The 15,503-nt window shown below is 32.5% G+C and overlaps 1 protein-coding gene across 1 annotated transcript in view; it reads left to right on the forward strand.

The window, feature by feature from the left end:
• LOC106457806 (neuromedin-U receptor 2-like) overlaps positions 1–15,503 on the forward strand; it is a 53,054-nt gene that overhangs the window by 30,718 nt on the left and 6,833 nt on the right. Inside the window, exons 2-3 of the mRNA XM_013917257.2 lie at positions 832–1,383; positions 2,061–2,195. Coding sequence (XP_013772711.1) covers positions 832–1,383; positions 2,061–2,195 — 687 coding nt within the window. The remainder of the gene's footprint in view (positions 1–831; positions 1,384–2,060; positions 2,196–15,503) is intronic.

The raw sequence follows: 15,503 nt of genomic DNA on the forward strand, positions 1-15,503 counted from the left end.
TTACATTACCTGTATCTGATGATTTTATGAATTACTTTGCTGCCTCTTGATTAAATCTTCCGTTAATATTGTGAACTGGTGGAAAAGTAAAATTAGATGTATGAAATATTGGGAAGAAACAAAGTAGTTCCCATGTTTTAAACGGAAGAACGTATTGCAATCGCTAATTAAATAAGTTTATTAAACACTTAAATCAAAACTGGAAATTATGTTACTCACTTAATTAGCTTTGGTTCACTTAGATAGCGAGTTTATGAATGTATATATATATATATGAATAGGATCTTTATACGGGTACCCCAGTGGATCCACAGTTAGTTTAGAGATTTACAACGTTAAATTAAAGGGTTCGACTCCTCATGCTAAAACAAGCAAGCATGTTATACGACAGTCTGTTTTAGCAGTAACCATCATTACCACAGTTGGTTTCTATGAAACTTACTGCCTGGAGCGGTTAGCCTCATTAATTTTTTGTTTCTTTGTTTGTTTGAAGTTAAGCACAAAGCTACACAATGGGCTATCTGTACTTGCCCACCACGGGTATCGAAACCCGATTTCTAGCGTTGTAATTCCGCAGATATATTGCTGTGTCACTGAGGGGGGGCTTGCTTTTTGGATTGAGTGGGCCATTGTAGCGAAATAGGATCTCCTGGTCTCAGATTATTTATCACATGTTGAATTTAGTGTCGTTTTAGGTCTCTAGTGTGTAGTTACTTTAATATAACTTTAGGAAAATGTTTTGTATATCAACTCTAATCCGTGTGAAACATTTTGTGATAAAGATTTGTTTTTTCTCATTGACTGATGCTTTGTTGTTGTTGTTTTTTTCAGCCATGCCACTAGAACTCTACACGATGTGGCAGCAGTATCCTTGGGAATTAGGAAGTTTGATTTGTGAGCTTCGTGCTATCATTCCTGAAACTACCGCCTACGCGTCCATTCTGACAATAGTAACGTTTAGTACTGAACGTTACATAGCTATATGTCATCCTATACGTCATCAGACCAAATCGAAGCTCTCCCGTGCAATGCGAAATATTGTTATAATATGGATTTTATCATTTGTTGGAGCAACACCCTATGGAATCTTTACCCGCGTGAATTACTTAACGGATGATAAAGGCATCACACTCGTATCTTCAGCTTGGTGTGGCTTTCCTTTCAACAAACCAGACAGAAGCTGGGAGACTTTGATGTTGTGTTCCACGTTTCTTTTTTTTGTTGTTCCAATGACGGTTATAATAGGTTTATATGTAAGAATAGCCATGGCGTTACACCAATCCAAAAATCTCCGTAGATGTACTTCAGAAGGAAGCGCTGCCTATCGAGGAGACAGAGAACGATCAAAGATACAATCACGAAGGATTGTGGTCCGCATGTTAAGTAAGACACGGTGATATCCTCTTTTAGATAACTTTATTAACATCTCAACCAATAATAATAAGACATTATATATTAGTCGAAATAATAATATTCAGGTTATTATTAATACAAAATAACACTCCTAGCATTCATTTCCAAAATTTATATATATAAAATTAATTAATCGAAAAATTTCAGATTTTCGCCACTAACAACAACAACAACAACAAAAAACAAACGTGAAAATTTCTAATAAAGAAAACGTTGATATGCTCTTCATTTCCGTTTGTTAAATAAATGAACTAATATATGTTTTTTTTCACATTTCCGTTTTCTTTAATCTTGTGTTTTTTATTTTTTTTACCTTCTAAAGTCAACTAATATTTAAAGTGGCCTGGCATGACCTCAACTCTCAATTTAAGGGTCGTGAATTCGAATCCCCGTCACCAAGCATTCTCGTCCTATATATTTTCCGACTGTATCAACCAGCCGAGTGTAAAAATAAAAATAAAAATTCGCAGATTACAAAAATACCGACCGGGCCCGTACTAATTAGGATTAAGGTTGTAAAGTAAGGAAAAGAGTAGGATGCTTAATCACAAAAATAAAGTTCAGCCTAATAAAATAAAGCGTTATATAGCTGTTTGAAAATTAATAGTACTATAAAAGTACTTTCCTATGTTTTTTTTTCTTTCTAGTTGCCGTTGTTATTGCTTTCTTCGTATGTTGGGCTCCATTCCATTCACAACGACTGCTTTTTCTCTATGTCACTCTATATTCAAGATGGACGACCCAGTTACGGACAGTGAACCACTACTTGTTCTCTCTCGCAGGTAAAATAATTAGTTTTACATTCTGTCTAATGTCTTCTATCCACCATACTCTGTATTTGTACGTAAAACTTCATTTTAGTTTGAATGTTTCATGTATCTTTAGGTCGGTCTATCGGTGAAAACGAAAGATGTTACAGATTTTTATGTTTGACGTAGGAAAAACTTCCGATGTTATTTTTGAATTATTGGAGGCGTAGTATTTCTGGAATTATGACACCAGGTGGAGTCACTAGAGGTCTGCTTATAATGGAGAATTTGAATATTTAGTCATCAGGATATAAGTTACAAGTTGAAGGGACTAAGCTGGATGTCCAACAATACATAACACAAAATATTAGCAAACAGACTTAGAGTAAAGTTATAAATAACTGAATTATATACAGATAATTAAGATAAAGATAAATCAAATTATCGTTCATAGTTAATGAAATAAGCTGTCGAAATACGCACATTGTTGTGGTAGATTTAATGAACCAGACAACTATAAAGATGTCTTTATTAATGTAGTCAAATGATAGAGACCTAGTGTCAAGAAACTGAAAAATGTATCGCAAATGACAAACACGTGTACTACACCAGGAACTTCACAGAATCCCCAGAAAACCCTCTTTACTCTCATGGAAATAGGAGGGAGAGGGTGAAGCATAGGTAAAATAACACACACAATCCTAAGAGTGAACATACTTCCCGATTATAACATACAATCCTATGAAACTTAAAACCTGTGTATGTAATATATATATATATACTATAGGAGTGATGGCAACTAGATTAATAGGCGGGAAAAGGACAAATAAAACATTGAATATATAAGATAAGGTAAATCGTACAGGAAAATATTTTCGTTTCACGTTGTTTAGATCAACAATCTTTAACTACGACAAGCCACAAGCGGGAAATATGGAAGAAAGTAATTTCATTGAAAAGACGATTAAGTTATAAAAGTTGGTTGAACTTAACAATCAGGTCTTTCAGCTTTGCAATTATTTTATCTACTTATCTTTAGTTCTAGTGCCATTTTTTGCTTTGTTGTTGTTGGTGGTTATTTTTAAAAACGAACCTCCACAAATTTAATCAAATGTTTAACTGTTTATAATTCAAATTGTAAAATGAATCTTCTTAATAAAAAAATTAAAATAAGACTACACATAAAACAAAACTTTTTCCACCGCTGTTGACGTAGAGTATTTTCAAAGTGATAGAAATGTTCAACCAGCAAATACGTTTAAATACATTGTAGATATAACTGTTCAACCAGCAAATACATTTAAATAGAGTGTAAGTAAAAGTGTTCAACCGGAAACTATATTTAAATAAATCATAATTAGAAGTGTTTAACCAGGAAATTCATTTAAATAAGTTATAAATGGAAATATTCAAACAGGAAATATATTTAAATACACCGTAAACAGAAATGTTCAACCAGCATATACATTTAAATACATCGTAAATAGAAGTGTTCAGCCAGCAAATAGATTGAAATATATTGTACATTTTTGGAGGTTTTTTTCTTGTTACTTAGTTTTACTGCACGTTTTAGAAATACTGAATCGTGCAAGTTCAACAATAAATTCGTGACTATAACAACATCGCACGATCCTCCTCTACTTATGTGTTTATAAAATGTATTTTCGTGCTATAAACAGAACCTTATTCAAGTATTAGTTGTAGTTTTATAAATAGTTAAGAACAGCGTTTCTAGGTTAATTCATTACATTCTTTACTCAGAACATACACGTCTTGTAAACAAAAAACAAGATAAGATTTCCACTGGGAATCATACACATCTTGTGCATAAGAAAATCAGCTAGAATCATACTCATTTTCTAAGCAAAAAAACTAGCTACAGATTTCCACTGGGGATCATAAAAGAATTGTTGTTCTAAATATTTTTGTCAACTACAGTTTTGATGAATTGGGAGAAGTTAATATATACAAAACTACACTCCGATATAATCGTTAATTTTTGGTTTCTATTTTTCTTTTGTTTTTAAAAAGAATTTCTTTAATTTTTTGCCAGTTGATGCTGTTTGCTATAAAAAAAATAACATTTGAAAAAATCAAAAGAATAATTATGATTGAGCATACATTAGAAGGTATAGGAAGGGACTAAGATATATAGATGTATGACCACATAGTTTATCATGCTAAAATACATATAAGTATCACCATGAAACTTTTATTATCATGCTAAGTTCTATATAAGTATCATTATGAAACTTATTTTATAATTCTAAGATCTATGTATATATCATTCATTATGAAACTTATGTTGTGCTAAGATCTGTGTAGGCATGGTTAAGGCGCTCGACTCGCAATCTGAGGGTCGCGGGTTCGAATTCCCATCCCACCAAACATGCTCGCCCTTTCAGCCGTGGGGGCGTTATAATGTGCGGTCAATCCCACTATTCGTTAGTAAAAGAGTAGCTCAAGAGTTGGCGGTGGGTGGTGATGACTAGCTGCCTTCCCTCTAGTCTTACACTGCTAAATTAGGGACGGCTAGCACAGATAGCCTTCGTGTAGCTTTGCGCGATATTCAAAACAAGCAAACAAACAAGATCTATGTAAGTGTCATTATGAAACTTATGCTATCATGCTAAGGTCTACGTAAATATTATTATTAAACATAGTTTATCATGCTAATGTCAAGAGAAGTATTGCTAGATAACTTCTGCAATGATGTCATATATCTATATTTCTGCGTGTTCCCTCCAGCTATACTTTTTTGTCCAACTACTTTTTCTCTAATCATTTAGTGTCCACTTGTATTCTCACTCCAACTATTGCTATTTCTGTTCAATCAATGGCCTCTATTGTCTACTCATTAAGCCTTTTCTCAGCTCATCTCTACGTTTACACTTACATCCAACTCTATTTTCTGCATGTGCTTGCCCAATATGACCTAACAACCAACTTCCTATAGACCAACATATCCTGCATTCTATTCCTGTAGACACTGCAATCTACCTCTATTAACCAAGTAATGTTCGTCTATACACCCAACAATACACTGTTACAGGCCAGTAATACCACTCGTAAACTCTCTAAAATCTACCCTCTAACACAACAACCTATACAAAAGAAAGAACGCTTTTAAATTTTAAAAAGGACAAGATGGCAGCAAATTAGCAGCCAAAACTTAGGATATGAATTAATTAGTAATTAGCATTTATTAATCAAAAGTAACTAATTAGTACATAGATTTAGGGAATCGTATAGGCTACTATAAGTGACAACGAATGTATGGCTACTACAGAGGGTTTAGTAGGTTATATTAAAATAGTTATGAATATGCAAATCAGTAGCTTATGTGAAAACCATAACCAATATAAAGTCGCGATAGAAAAACCTGTATCAGAAAACTGATCACTTTTAGGAAGGTTTGTAACAGCACTTTCTTACGCAAAATATTCATACACTCAGATCACAGAGATGTGTGCTGATGGGTGATTGAGAATTTCCAAAACAGGGAGATCCCTTTTGCTTTATGTCATTGGAAAACAAAGGATTATGGATGAACTTGGAGCACCAGGACCGTCTAAAAAGTTACCTGCAACAAGTCATACCCAAACTGTGGTAAGCAACGTGCAAAATGTTGTAATAAGTGAGAATAGATTAACACAAAGGTCAGTGATAAAAGCCGTCCACATGCCCCAGGCAACAAGTAACTGGAGAATGAAACGGTTATTAATTTCATTCTATAAGAAAACATACAGGTCAAGTCGCCAGATTTATATGAGATTGACTGTTTGAAAGTGGGTGTAAAGTAGGCGTCGTCTTCATACACTAGATGAATTACGGAAAGCCTATAAGGACGAAGAGGTGTTTTTAGACATGACAAGTCTTTAGTCGAAGCCTTTTGCAATGGGCTATTGCCAAGATGCGCTGTCGTCGAATGCATAGAGCATGATCGAATGTGGTGATATGGACTGTCCAAATTCGCTTTTAATATAACGTACTCAATCATTCTGTTGAGTATAGGGTTATCTGATTTTTATTTATGCAGCATGATTTAAACACAATTAAACGGTTTTAAGTATATGTACAAAATGCTCTTTAAAGAAGGTTAAGCATAAAACAAAGTCCACTAAGAGAGAGTTATATCTTCGTCGGTTAAAGGTGAAAAAATATTTGAAATAACCGTAATTTACGCTGTGATTTTGAACAAGTTATCACACTTCAATGTTTAATATGTTTATACATTAAACAGAAGGTACTCTACTGTGAACTAAACTCCATAGTAAACACATGATATACTACTTCGATACAAAATTTCACATTAAATACATAGTTTTCTTTATTGTTACATTAACTTCACATTAAACACATTGTAGTCCACTTTGTTACAAAACTCAATATTAAACACATGGTTTATACTTCATTATAAAACTCAATATTAAACACATGGTTTATACTTTATTATAAAACTCAATATTAAATACGTGGTTTATACTTTGTTATAAAACTCAATATTATACTCGTAGTTTGTACTTTGTTACAAAACTCAATATTAAATACGTGGTTTATACTTTGTTACAAAACTCAATACTAAACATATGGTTTATACTTTGTTATAAAACTCAATATTATACTCGTAGTTTGTACTTTGTTACAAAACTCAATATTAAATACGTGGTTTATACTGTGTTATAAAACTCAATACTAAACATGTGGTTTATACTTTGTTATAAAACTCCATATTAAACTCGTAGTTTATACTGTGTTACAAAACTCAATATCAAACACATGATATTCTACTTTGATACAAAACTTCACAGTTAACACATGATATTCTACTTTGATACAAAACTTCACAGTTAACACATGATATTCTACTTTGATACAAAACTTCACAATTAACGCATGGTATTGTACTTTGTTACAAAAAATATTCACTAAATAAGCGGTATTCCACTTCAACACAAAATCCCACACTGTATAAAAAAACTCTACACTAAACACCTAATATTCTACTTTGTAACAAAAAATCCATACTAAACACGTGATATTCCACTTCGTCACAAAACTTCACATTAAAGACATGGTATTTTACTTTAATAGAAAATTCCATACGTGATATTCTTCTTCGATGCAAAATCTTCCCACTAAACTTATAATAGTTTTTGATACAAAACTCCACACGGTGTTCCACTTTTTACTAATATCCCATAGTAAACACTTTGTGTTCTGTTTTGTTACCCAACTCCACACCAAACTTATGGTACTCCAATTTGTTACAAAAATTCCCCACTGAACACACGACACTTCCCTATTCTGATACAAAAAAACTCCAGAATAAACACACGTGTTCTACTTCCTTACAAAAACTCAACATGAAACACGTGGTATTCTTCTTTGATACAAAAACTCTATATTAATTGCATGGTCCTACTCTGTCACCCAACTCCACACTAAATACATGGTATCATACTATGTTATCCATCTTCAAACTAAACACATAGTTTTACTGTAGCAAAGTGTTCTTTGTAATCGATGACACATTTTCAACTGTTTGAATTTGGTTATATGTATCCTACTTAGCTGACTCGATCTAAATTATAAAAAACTAGAATAATTCCTCAAATTTATTTTGAATTAATATAATATTTACCTTCGATTTCATTTATTGAAACGGTTTCACTGGAAAAATTTGAATTCAAAATTACGTAACTTTTATTTTGGCTCATAGATTTAAAGAAACATTGAATTATTTTAAGGATTTGTTAGGCAACAGTTGGTTTGTTTTGTTTGGTTTTAACAAATACTATGCATTGGTTCAACTGGTTCAGGAGCGAAAAAAAAAATGCTTGTGCTTAGAGACGTCGATTCTAATCCAGTTATACCGCGATAGAACAGTTGTTAAAGTGCAGACAATGATACTGTTAGTTATTTACAAGCGGAAGTTGATCTGAAAGAAACTGTTCTTAAAATATGTGTTTGTCGTTTAGAAACAATTTTATGAAAGTAAATAGCTTTGAAATCTCCTCTTTAAATAATAAATTATATTTCTAGCTTTAGTGTTTAACGGAAACAAACGCTTGAAAGAAGTTTATATAGATCTAAAACTTATCTCTTTACGAAACTTAACTGAGCATTTAGAGATCTAAAAAACTTATCTCTTTACTAAACTTAACTGAGCATTTAGAGATCTAAAAACTTATCTCTTTACTAAACTTAACTGAGCATTTAGAGATCTAAAAAACTTATCTCTTTACTAAACTTAACTGAGCATTTAGAGATCTAAAAAACTTATCTCTTTACTAAACTTAACTGAGCATTTAGAGATCTAAAAAACTTATCTCTTTACTAAACTTAACTGAGCATTTAGAGATCTAAAAAAAACTTATCTCTTTACTAAACGTAACTGAGCATTGGTCCTTTAACGTGAAACACCAGAAGTTAGAAATGGGCCATATTGTTGATCCATTAGTGTTATTTCGGTTGCTGAGACTTTGTGTAACCTGTATCTAATGTAAAAATGTCATTGTGTGTTGCGTGGAATTATGAAATAGACCAAGAGCCGTTCCTGAGTCATTTCACTGGTAAGTTTTTTTGCATTTTTCTTCGAGTAAATAAACTAATATGAATTAATTAGATATTACCTTGTTAGATATAGTAACTTAAAGCTTAATAGCAGTAGAGTTATTTAATTGTTATATATAGTAACTTAAGGCTTAATGAAAGTAAAGTTATCTAATTGTTAGTTTTAGTAACTTAAGGCTTAATGACAGTTAAATTATTTAATTTTTAAATATAGTAACTTAAGACTTAATGGCAGTAAAAATACTTAACTAGAATTAATTTTGACATTCGAGCATATATAGTTTTTGTTTTTAAGCTCGGAATTTTTTTTAGTGTTATTATGATACGATAGTTGTAACTCAGTCGATTTCATGTATTTTCAGGTTTCACACACCTTTCTATGGATACAACCCAAAGGTGTTCAAAAAATGGATTGTAAATATTTAGAAAGACAAGTGGCATAAAAAAAAAGCCAGCAGGGTATGCTCTGAACATTTTCGAGAAGAATGTTTGGTAGAACAGATCAGAGCTTTCGTCTAATAGATAACACTTTTCTCATTGTAAATCCTGAGCACCTACAAAAGGTATATTACCATTATGATATAACAGAATGATGTTATAATGATTCAAATATTTTTTTGAGTGTTGCAAATTTGGCTAAGTGTTTATCCTGAGAAATCTTCTGTTGATATTTAGCTGTATAGTTGTTTTATTTTGTTTGTTTGTATTCGTTATTACATAAAGTTTTTAATTGTTAAACTATTTTGCTTGATAGTGTTTGTTATAACAAGACCCAATAAGTAAATGAAATAAGCTGATATCACGCATAGGACTACAGTACTTTCAACGAACTTTTAGTATTCTTGAAAATATATACTCACGGCAATCAATTCTGTATCTGATTAAAAACATAAAGTCTCTATGAAATCAGTGAGAATATATTTGAAATTTACTAAGCAGTTACGATACCACTACTATTTTTAATATTAAGTTTTATACGTAAGCCAGAATAATGATGCTCGTGCTACGTCTGTCTAGATACACAGACTATAATTTTTCTTCTCGAGTGGCACTATAGTACTTCTGTAGAAGCTAATAGTTAATAATAAATACGATAATAATTACAATAGGCAAGTAATAAAGAAGATTGTACAAGAAATGAAGTACTTATATATATAAAAAAGGAAACGATGTCAATGCTGTAGTAATTTTAAGTTCAATTATATTTTGTGATTTATTTGCAGTTTGATATACAAAAAGAGGACATCAGTGGAAATGTGCGTCAATCCAAGCACAGCGGAAATGTACATCAATTCAAACACACCTGACACTGTTGCTCCAGATCCAGGTACCTCAAGTACAACATCTGTACAGTGCAATGATAAAGACCACCTACCTCTAGATCATAGTTACCATGTGAATGATAGTCTTGGAACTATAAAAAGAAAAATGAATAAAACAGTTGATCATTTGAAATATAGCTAGGAAAAAAAAACGAACGTTTTCACAACGAAAGAACAGGCGTTTCAAACTAGAAGTTATTTCATTAAAGGTGGTTATGCAAGCTTTTAAAAAAAGAAAATTTAATTTCCACCAAAAATATTTTGATATGCTAGACAGTAACTTTCCTGATTACCCTTAAGAAATCTTTAAAAGGGCATTGTTTACTAATCGAAGAAAAAATGTACTCTAATCTGTATCTTTTTTTCTGTAACACTGCAGTTTTACTGCACCAAAGACTACAGTTTTGTAAGACGTACTTTCAGTCTTGCTCTGCCACATTCATCTGTAATTCGAAAGATATCAGGATTTAAAGAAGAAGCATTAATGCGTCTCAAGTAACAAAGAAAGGAAAAAAATTGAACAAGTATAGTTATTTGTGCTTCAATGCTAGATGAAAATCTCATAATAAAACAAGTGGCGTGGGATGTAAAGAAATTTGTTAGCTATCTTGATGTTTGTGAAGATATAGAAGACGATTTATTGGTCTTTATGGTCTTTTCTCTAAACAACAACGAGAAGGCGTCTGTTGTCTGTTTTTTTATTATTGGCATGACAAGACAGAACGAACAAACTTGGTGAGAATATGCCTACAGAAGCTGACAGATGTTGCAAATACAACTGTGTCGCTTGTTTGTGATGGTCCAAGTTGCCACTCCTTCATGTTGAAAAAACTAGATGTTAATATATTGCCAGAAAACTTACAGACATGGATCTTCCACTCTGGTAATAACAAATGTAAAATATGTCATACTTTATATATGACACTTGCTAAATCTCATTTTAATACTTTTCCACAAGAGAAAATTTTAAAAAGAGAAAAATGTGAATATATCAAATGACATTTCATTACTGCTTCGCATAAATTACAAGAACAAGAAAGTTTACACCTAGGAAACAAATTACGATCAATGCATATTCAACGGTAGAAGTAAGAAATGAAAACTAGCTTTGTAGCACAAACATGCCATAGGATTGTGCAATAAGAATTTATCTTACCCAAGTTTAAGAGAAGTGAGCCTACGGTCATATTTATAAGAACATTTGATAGACTCTTTTGATTTGTTCAACTCCAGAAATTGATTGGCTAAAATTACGATAAGAGACCAATGAAAAGTTCCAATAAGTCGTTTTGGAAACCGTTTCTAGTAAAAAGAGAAAATTACTATTTTCAGTTAAAAGATATCACTGGCAAGAGAATGTTCACAACTCGAAGTAAAACATCATTTACTGGGTTTCTAACTCCAATCAATTCTGTGCAACAATTATATGAAACTTGAATGTCATCAGCTTCATTCACCCTCATTGAAGTATCTTTTGACATATAAATTAGTCATGATCACTTGGAACTGCTGTTAGGTCATCTCTCAGTTATAATATCAACCCTACTGTTCAACAGTTCACAACTGCATATAAAAGGTCGCTCTTGCGTCTTGAAATAAAAGCAGCAGAAAACTGAATTTCTCATGAAAAACCACCAATTTTACGTCACAAAAAAGATCATATGGCCCTTCCTACTGGTTCTGTAGATGTGTTAGACGTATTTGATACACAGATATGATCTTAAAATGTACCGTTTTTACGAAGATACGCCAAGCTGCAAAACCCTTTCTCCCTGTAAGGAAGCAATAGCAGGTTACATGGCGGTTATGTAGTCAAAATGCTACAAAAATAATGCATTGTACTGATTGTTTAGAGTCGAAGCATTGACATGTAAAAATTCTACAAACATTAACAGCAGATGGTTTGATAAGGGCATCAGCAAGTGTAATTTAAGTTTGTCCGGCAACAGAATAGTGTCTTGAGACACTTCTAAAATCCACAAATGGCAAAATTTCTCAAGCAATTAAACTTACATATTACTGTTTGAAAGAAGTAGTTTTGAATTGAGTTTTCTCTGACTGAGATGGACATTTTTGATTGCACATCAGAAGATAATCATGTTTACGGTTTGAAGAAATGTTGAATTATGTGTTATGTGAAAAATACGAATTTATTACATTGCTAAAGAACAATCTTCGAAAGGTGCTTGTGAAAAGTAAAAAAGAAAAAACTTCCTAAGTTAATTTTATTTAAACATCAGTAGTTTTAAATTGTATGGAGTATTAAATGTTTGTAAAACATCCAAACTGTGCTGCTTTACAAATTTTCAAAAAAATATACCACATTTATCAACTACTTATCTTATGAATTGTAACATTAAATTTAAAAAGAATGCATATAAATATTGTAGTGTAAATCTAATTTAATTCATACATGTGCTTTATTAGTCTACTTGTGTAAATAATAGGATATTTAAAATAACACTGTTATGCTGTATTGATAAACAGTCCAATAGAATGCGTACGTGTTTAGTGCTATTTCAATATCGATACTTGCATTGTATTTATATTGTAATTTCTACTTTACCACAGAATTGTTTAAGCTTACACTATAATTTGTCGCTTTATCATTAATAATATAGCAGACGATAATAAAATGAATGTAGACCAACACAATATTGTCAATTATTACTCTCTTTATTTTTACATTAGCAATTATACAAACAAGTATTTTTACTATTTATATGGTCATTTTCTTTTCATAGTTGCTATAAAAACCAAAAAATAAAATATATAAAAAATGAAAGTGAAGTCTTTCAAAAGTTGTAGTACATACTAGAGTGATTTACACGTTTAATAGAAAGTTGAGAAAAAAAACGACCTTTATATCCCAGAATAGTACTACAACACTATACCTCGTACATACAAACAAACTAGTTATACAACAGTGTCGAAAAATAACATTATACCAACGGGAATCCAACGTCTCATCCGACTACCAACCTGTCTACACCAAGGCAGTGAGTAATCAACGTCGTTTCCTTCAAACCATTCTACGAGATGTCATAGATTATAATTATCGAAGAAAACAACATCACCAGAAATTAATAGAAAAAACTTATTGAAAATCGAAAAAATAACAGACCCACGATTCCAAAATTCGTCAAAGATACAGTTAGATGAAATGAACACTTGTCAAACACGTCATAAACGTAAGCTATCAATTCTAATAGCACTTCAAAGTAACAACACTGTTGCACAATTACGAGAATACATAGAAATGTTCCAAAAATCAGTTACAATAGAAAACGATATGAAACTTCAGCCCAACGCTATGTCACTTCTGCAGAAAGGTCCAAACTTTGCTTTAAGTAAACAACAGACAACACCTGTCTAAATATTTTAACATCACTTGAAAAAGCTATATATATAGTGTCCGCTGGAAAAAACATCATGGAACTAAGGAAACGAGAAAAACTCTACACACAAAAGTATAGAAGACACAAGTAAAATATCTGACTATGACCCCAGACAATGTTCGTCTATCCTCTACCAAGCAACATGCAATAGGAGCTACAAATCACCAAAAAATAATCATAATCATCTATCAGTCATCAATCACCCATTTGCTTCACAGAAGTATCAACCGCCAAGAACATCAACAGTCACAGAGCAAAATATCTCCTTTCTATGGCACCAGATAAAAAATATCCTAGCTACACGTGAAAATCATCAAGAAAATTATAACATCTCACCAGCAGAAAAAAAAAGCTATAAAAGAGCTCCGAAAACAATGACAATTTGATCATAAAATGATCAATCAAAGAGAAAGGTTTGTAGCCTTAACCAAAAACAGTTATCATGGTAAAATACAGGAACATCTTCAAGACACACCCATCTATGCTAAATTGAACAAAAGCAACTAAAACGGTCGAAGAAGAAGTCAAAAAAGATAATCAAACATCTTAAAGACGAAAATGTTTTGCCGGAAAAATTACTAACGTATACCTGACCTGGAGTCCCTAAAGACCATAAAGAAAATTTACCTTTAAGACCCATCGTGTAAGCGTATGGCTCTGCAACATAAACCATATCCTGGTTACTTGATCAGTTGAGTTTGGCCCGGCATAGCCAGGTGGTTAGGGCTCTCGACCTGCAATTTGAGCGTCGCGGGTTCGAATCACCGTCACACCAAACATGTTCACCGTGGGGGCGTTATAATGTCAATCCCACTATTCGTTGGTAAAAGAGTAGCCCAAGAGTTGTCGGTGGGTGGTGATGACTAGCTGCCTTCCCTCTAGTCTTACACTGCTAAATTATGGACGGCTAGCGCAGATAGCCCTCGTGTAGCTTTGCGCGAATTCAAAACAAACAAACAAACTTGATCAACTGTTTAAACCATGTCTAAAGTACGTTCCATCACAAGACCTATTAAAAAAGATACAATATTCGCTGATTCCACTTTATTTTCCTTAGACGTACTCGTCTTGTATCCATCCATACCCGTAGAAGAAGGCATAGATAGTATCATTAACTTCACATCTTCACCTCATAAGCATATTTTTCCAGCGAAAGTCACATTAGAAACCATTTGTACAATGTTCATTTTTGTCCTATACAACAGTTATTTTAAATTTGGAGACACAAAAGAAAGGAGAAGCAATGGGTAACAGAGCAGCAGTCACATTTGTTATAATATTCATGCATGCAATAGAAACCAAAGCCCATGACACATATAGACAAAGAACAGGTTTAATACCAGATGTGTGGTACAGATACATGGATGACATATTTGGCATTTGTACTCATGAAAAAAAAAACACTACAGAAGTTTTATTATTTCCTAAACAGCTTCCACTTACCAGTCAATTTCGCACTAAAACTACCCAACGCAAAATGATACTTAACGTTCTAAGACGTAACCCTAAAAATCCAAGACAGACAAATACGAATCTCCATTCATAATAAAGAAACCGATATTTCTTCATTACAAATCAGACTAACTAGAACAAGTCAAAAGGGGAACAATAATAGGAGAATTAAAGAGAATAAATCAAAACTGCTCCGCGCCGAATGCCATTCAAACATCACTAAAAGACTTTAACACACTACTATTACGAAATGGATACCCCGAATATTACATCGACAGTGTTTTAAACTTACAAAATTACAACAGCAACAAACCGAAAAACAAACAAAAAACATAAACGAAAACGCCCACAATGAACATTCCTTTCATAAAAAACACAATCACAACCAAGACTCGTGAAGCCATTAAACAATCTCAACTGACAATTAACATAATGCAAAAACCAGGTAAAAAACTGAAAGAACTGTTGGTTTACTCTTCATACTTACAAACAAAATGTGTCAAAAACAATGTTACGCCAGAGAAAACGGAGCAGGACAAATATGCAACGTCAAAAACGTAGTATATCAAATCATATGTAATACATGTGGAGAC

Source organism: Limulus polyphemus, unplaced genomic scaffold (genome assembly GCF_000517525.1).
Source record: "Limulus polyphemus unplaced genomic scaffold, Limulus_polyphemus-2.1.2 Scaffold376, whole genome shotgun sequence".
Taxonomy (NCBI): domain Eukaryota; kingdom Metazoa; phylum Arthropoda; class Merostomata; order Xiphosura; family Limulidae; genus Limulus; species Limulus polyphemus.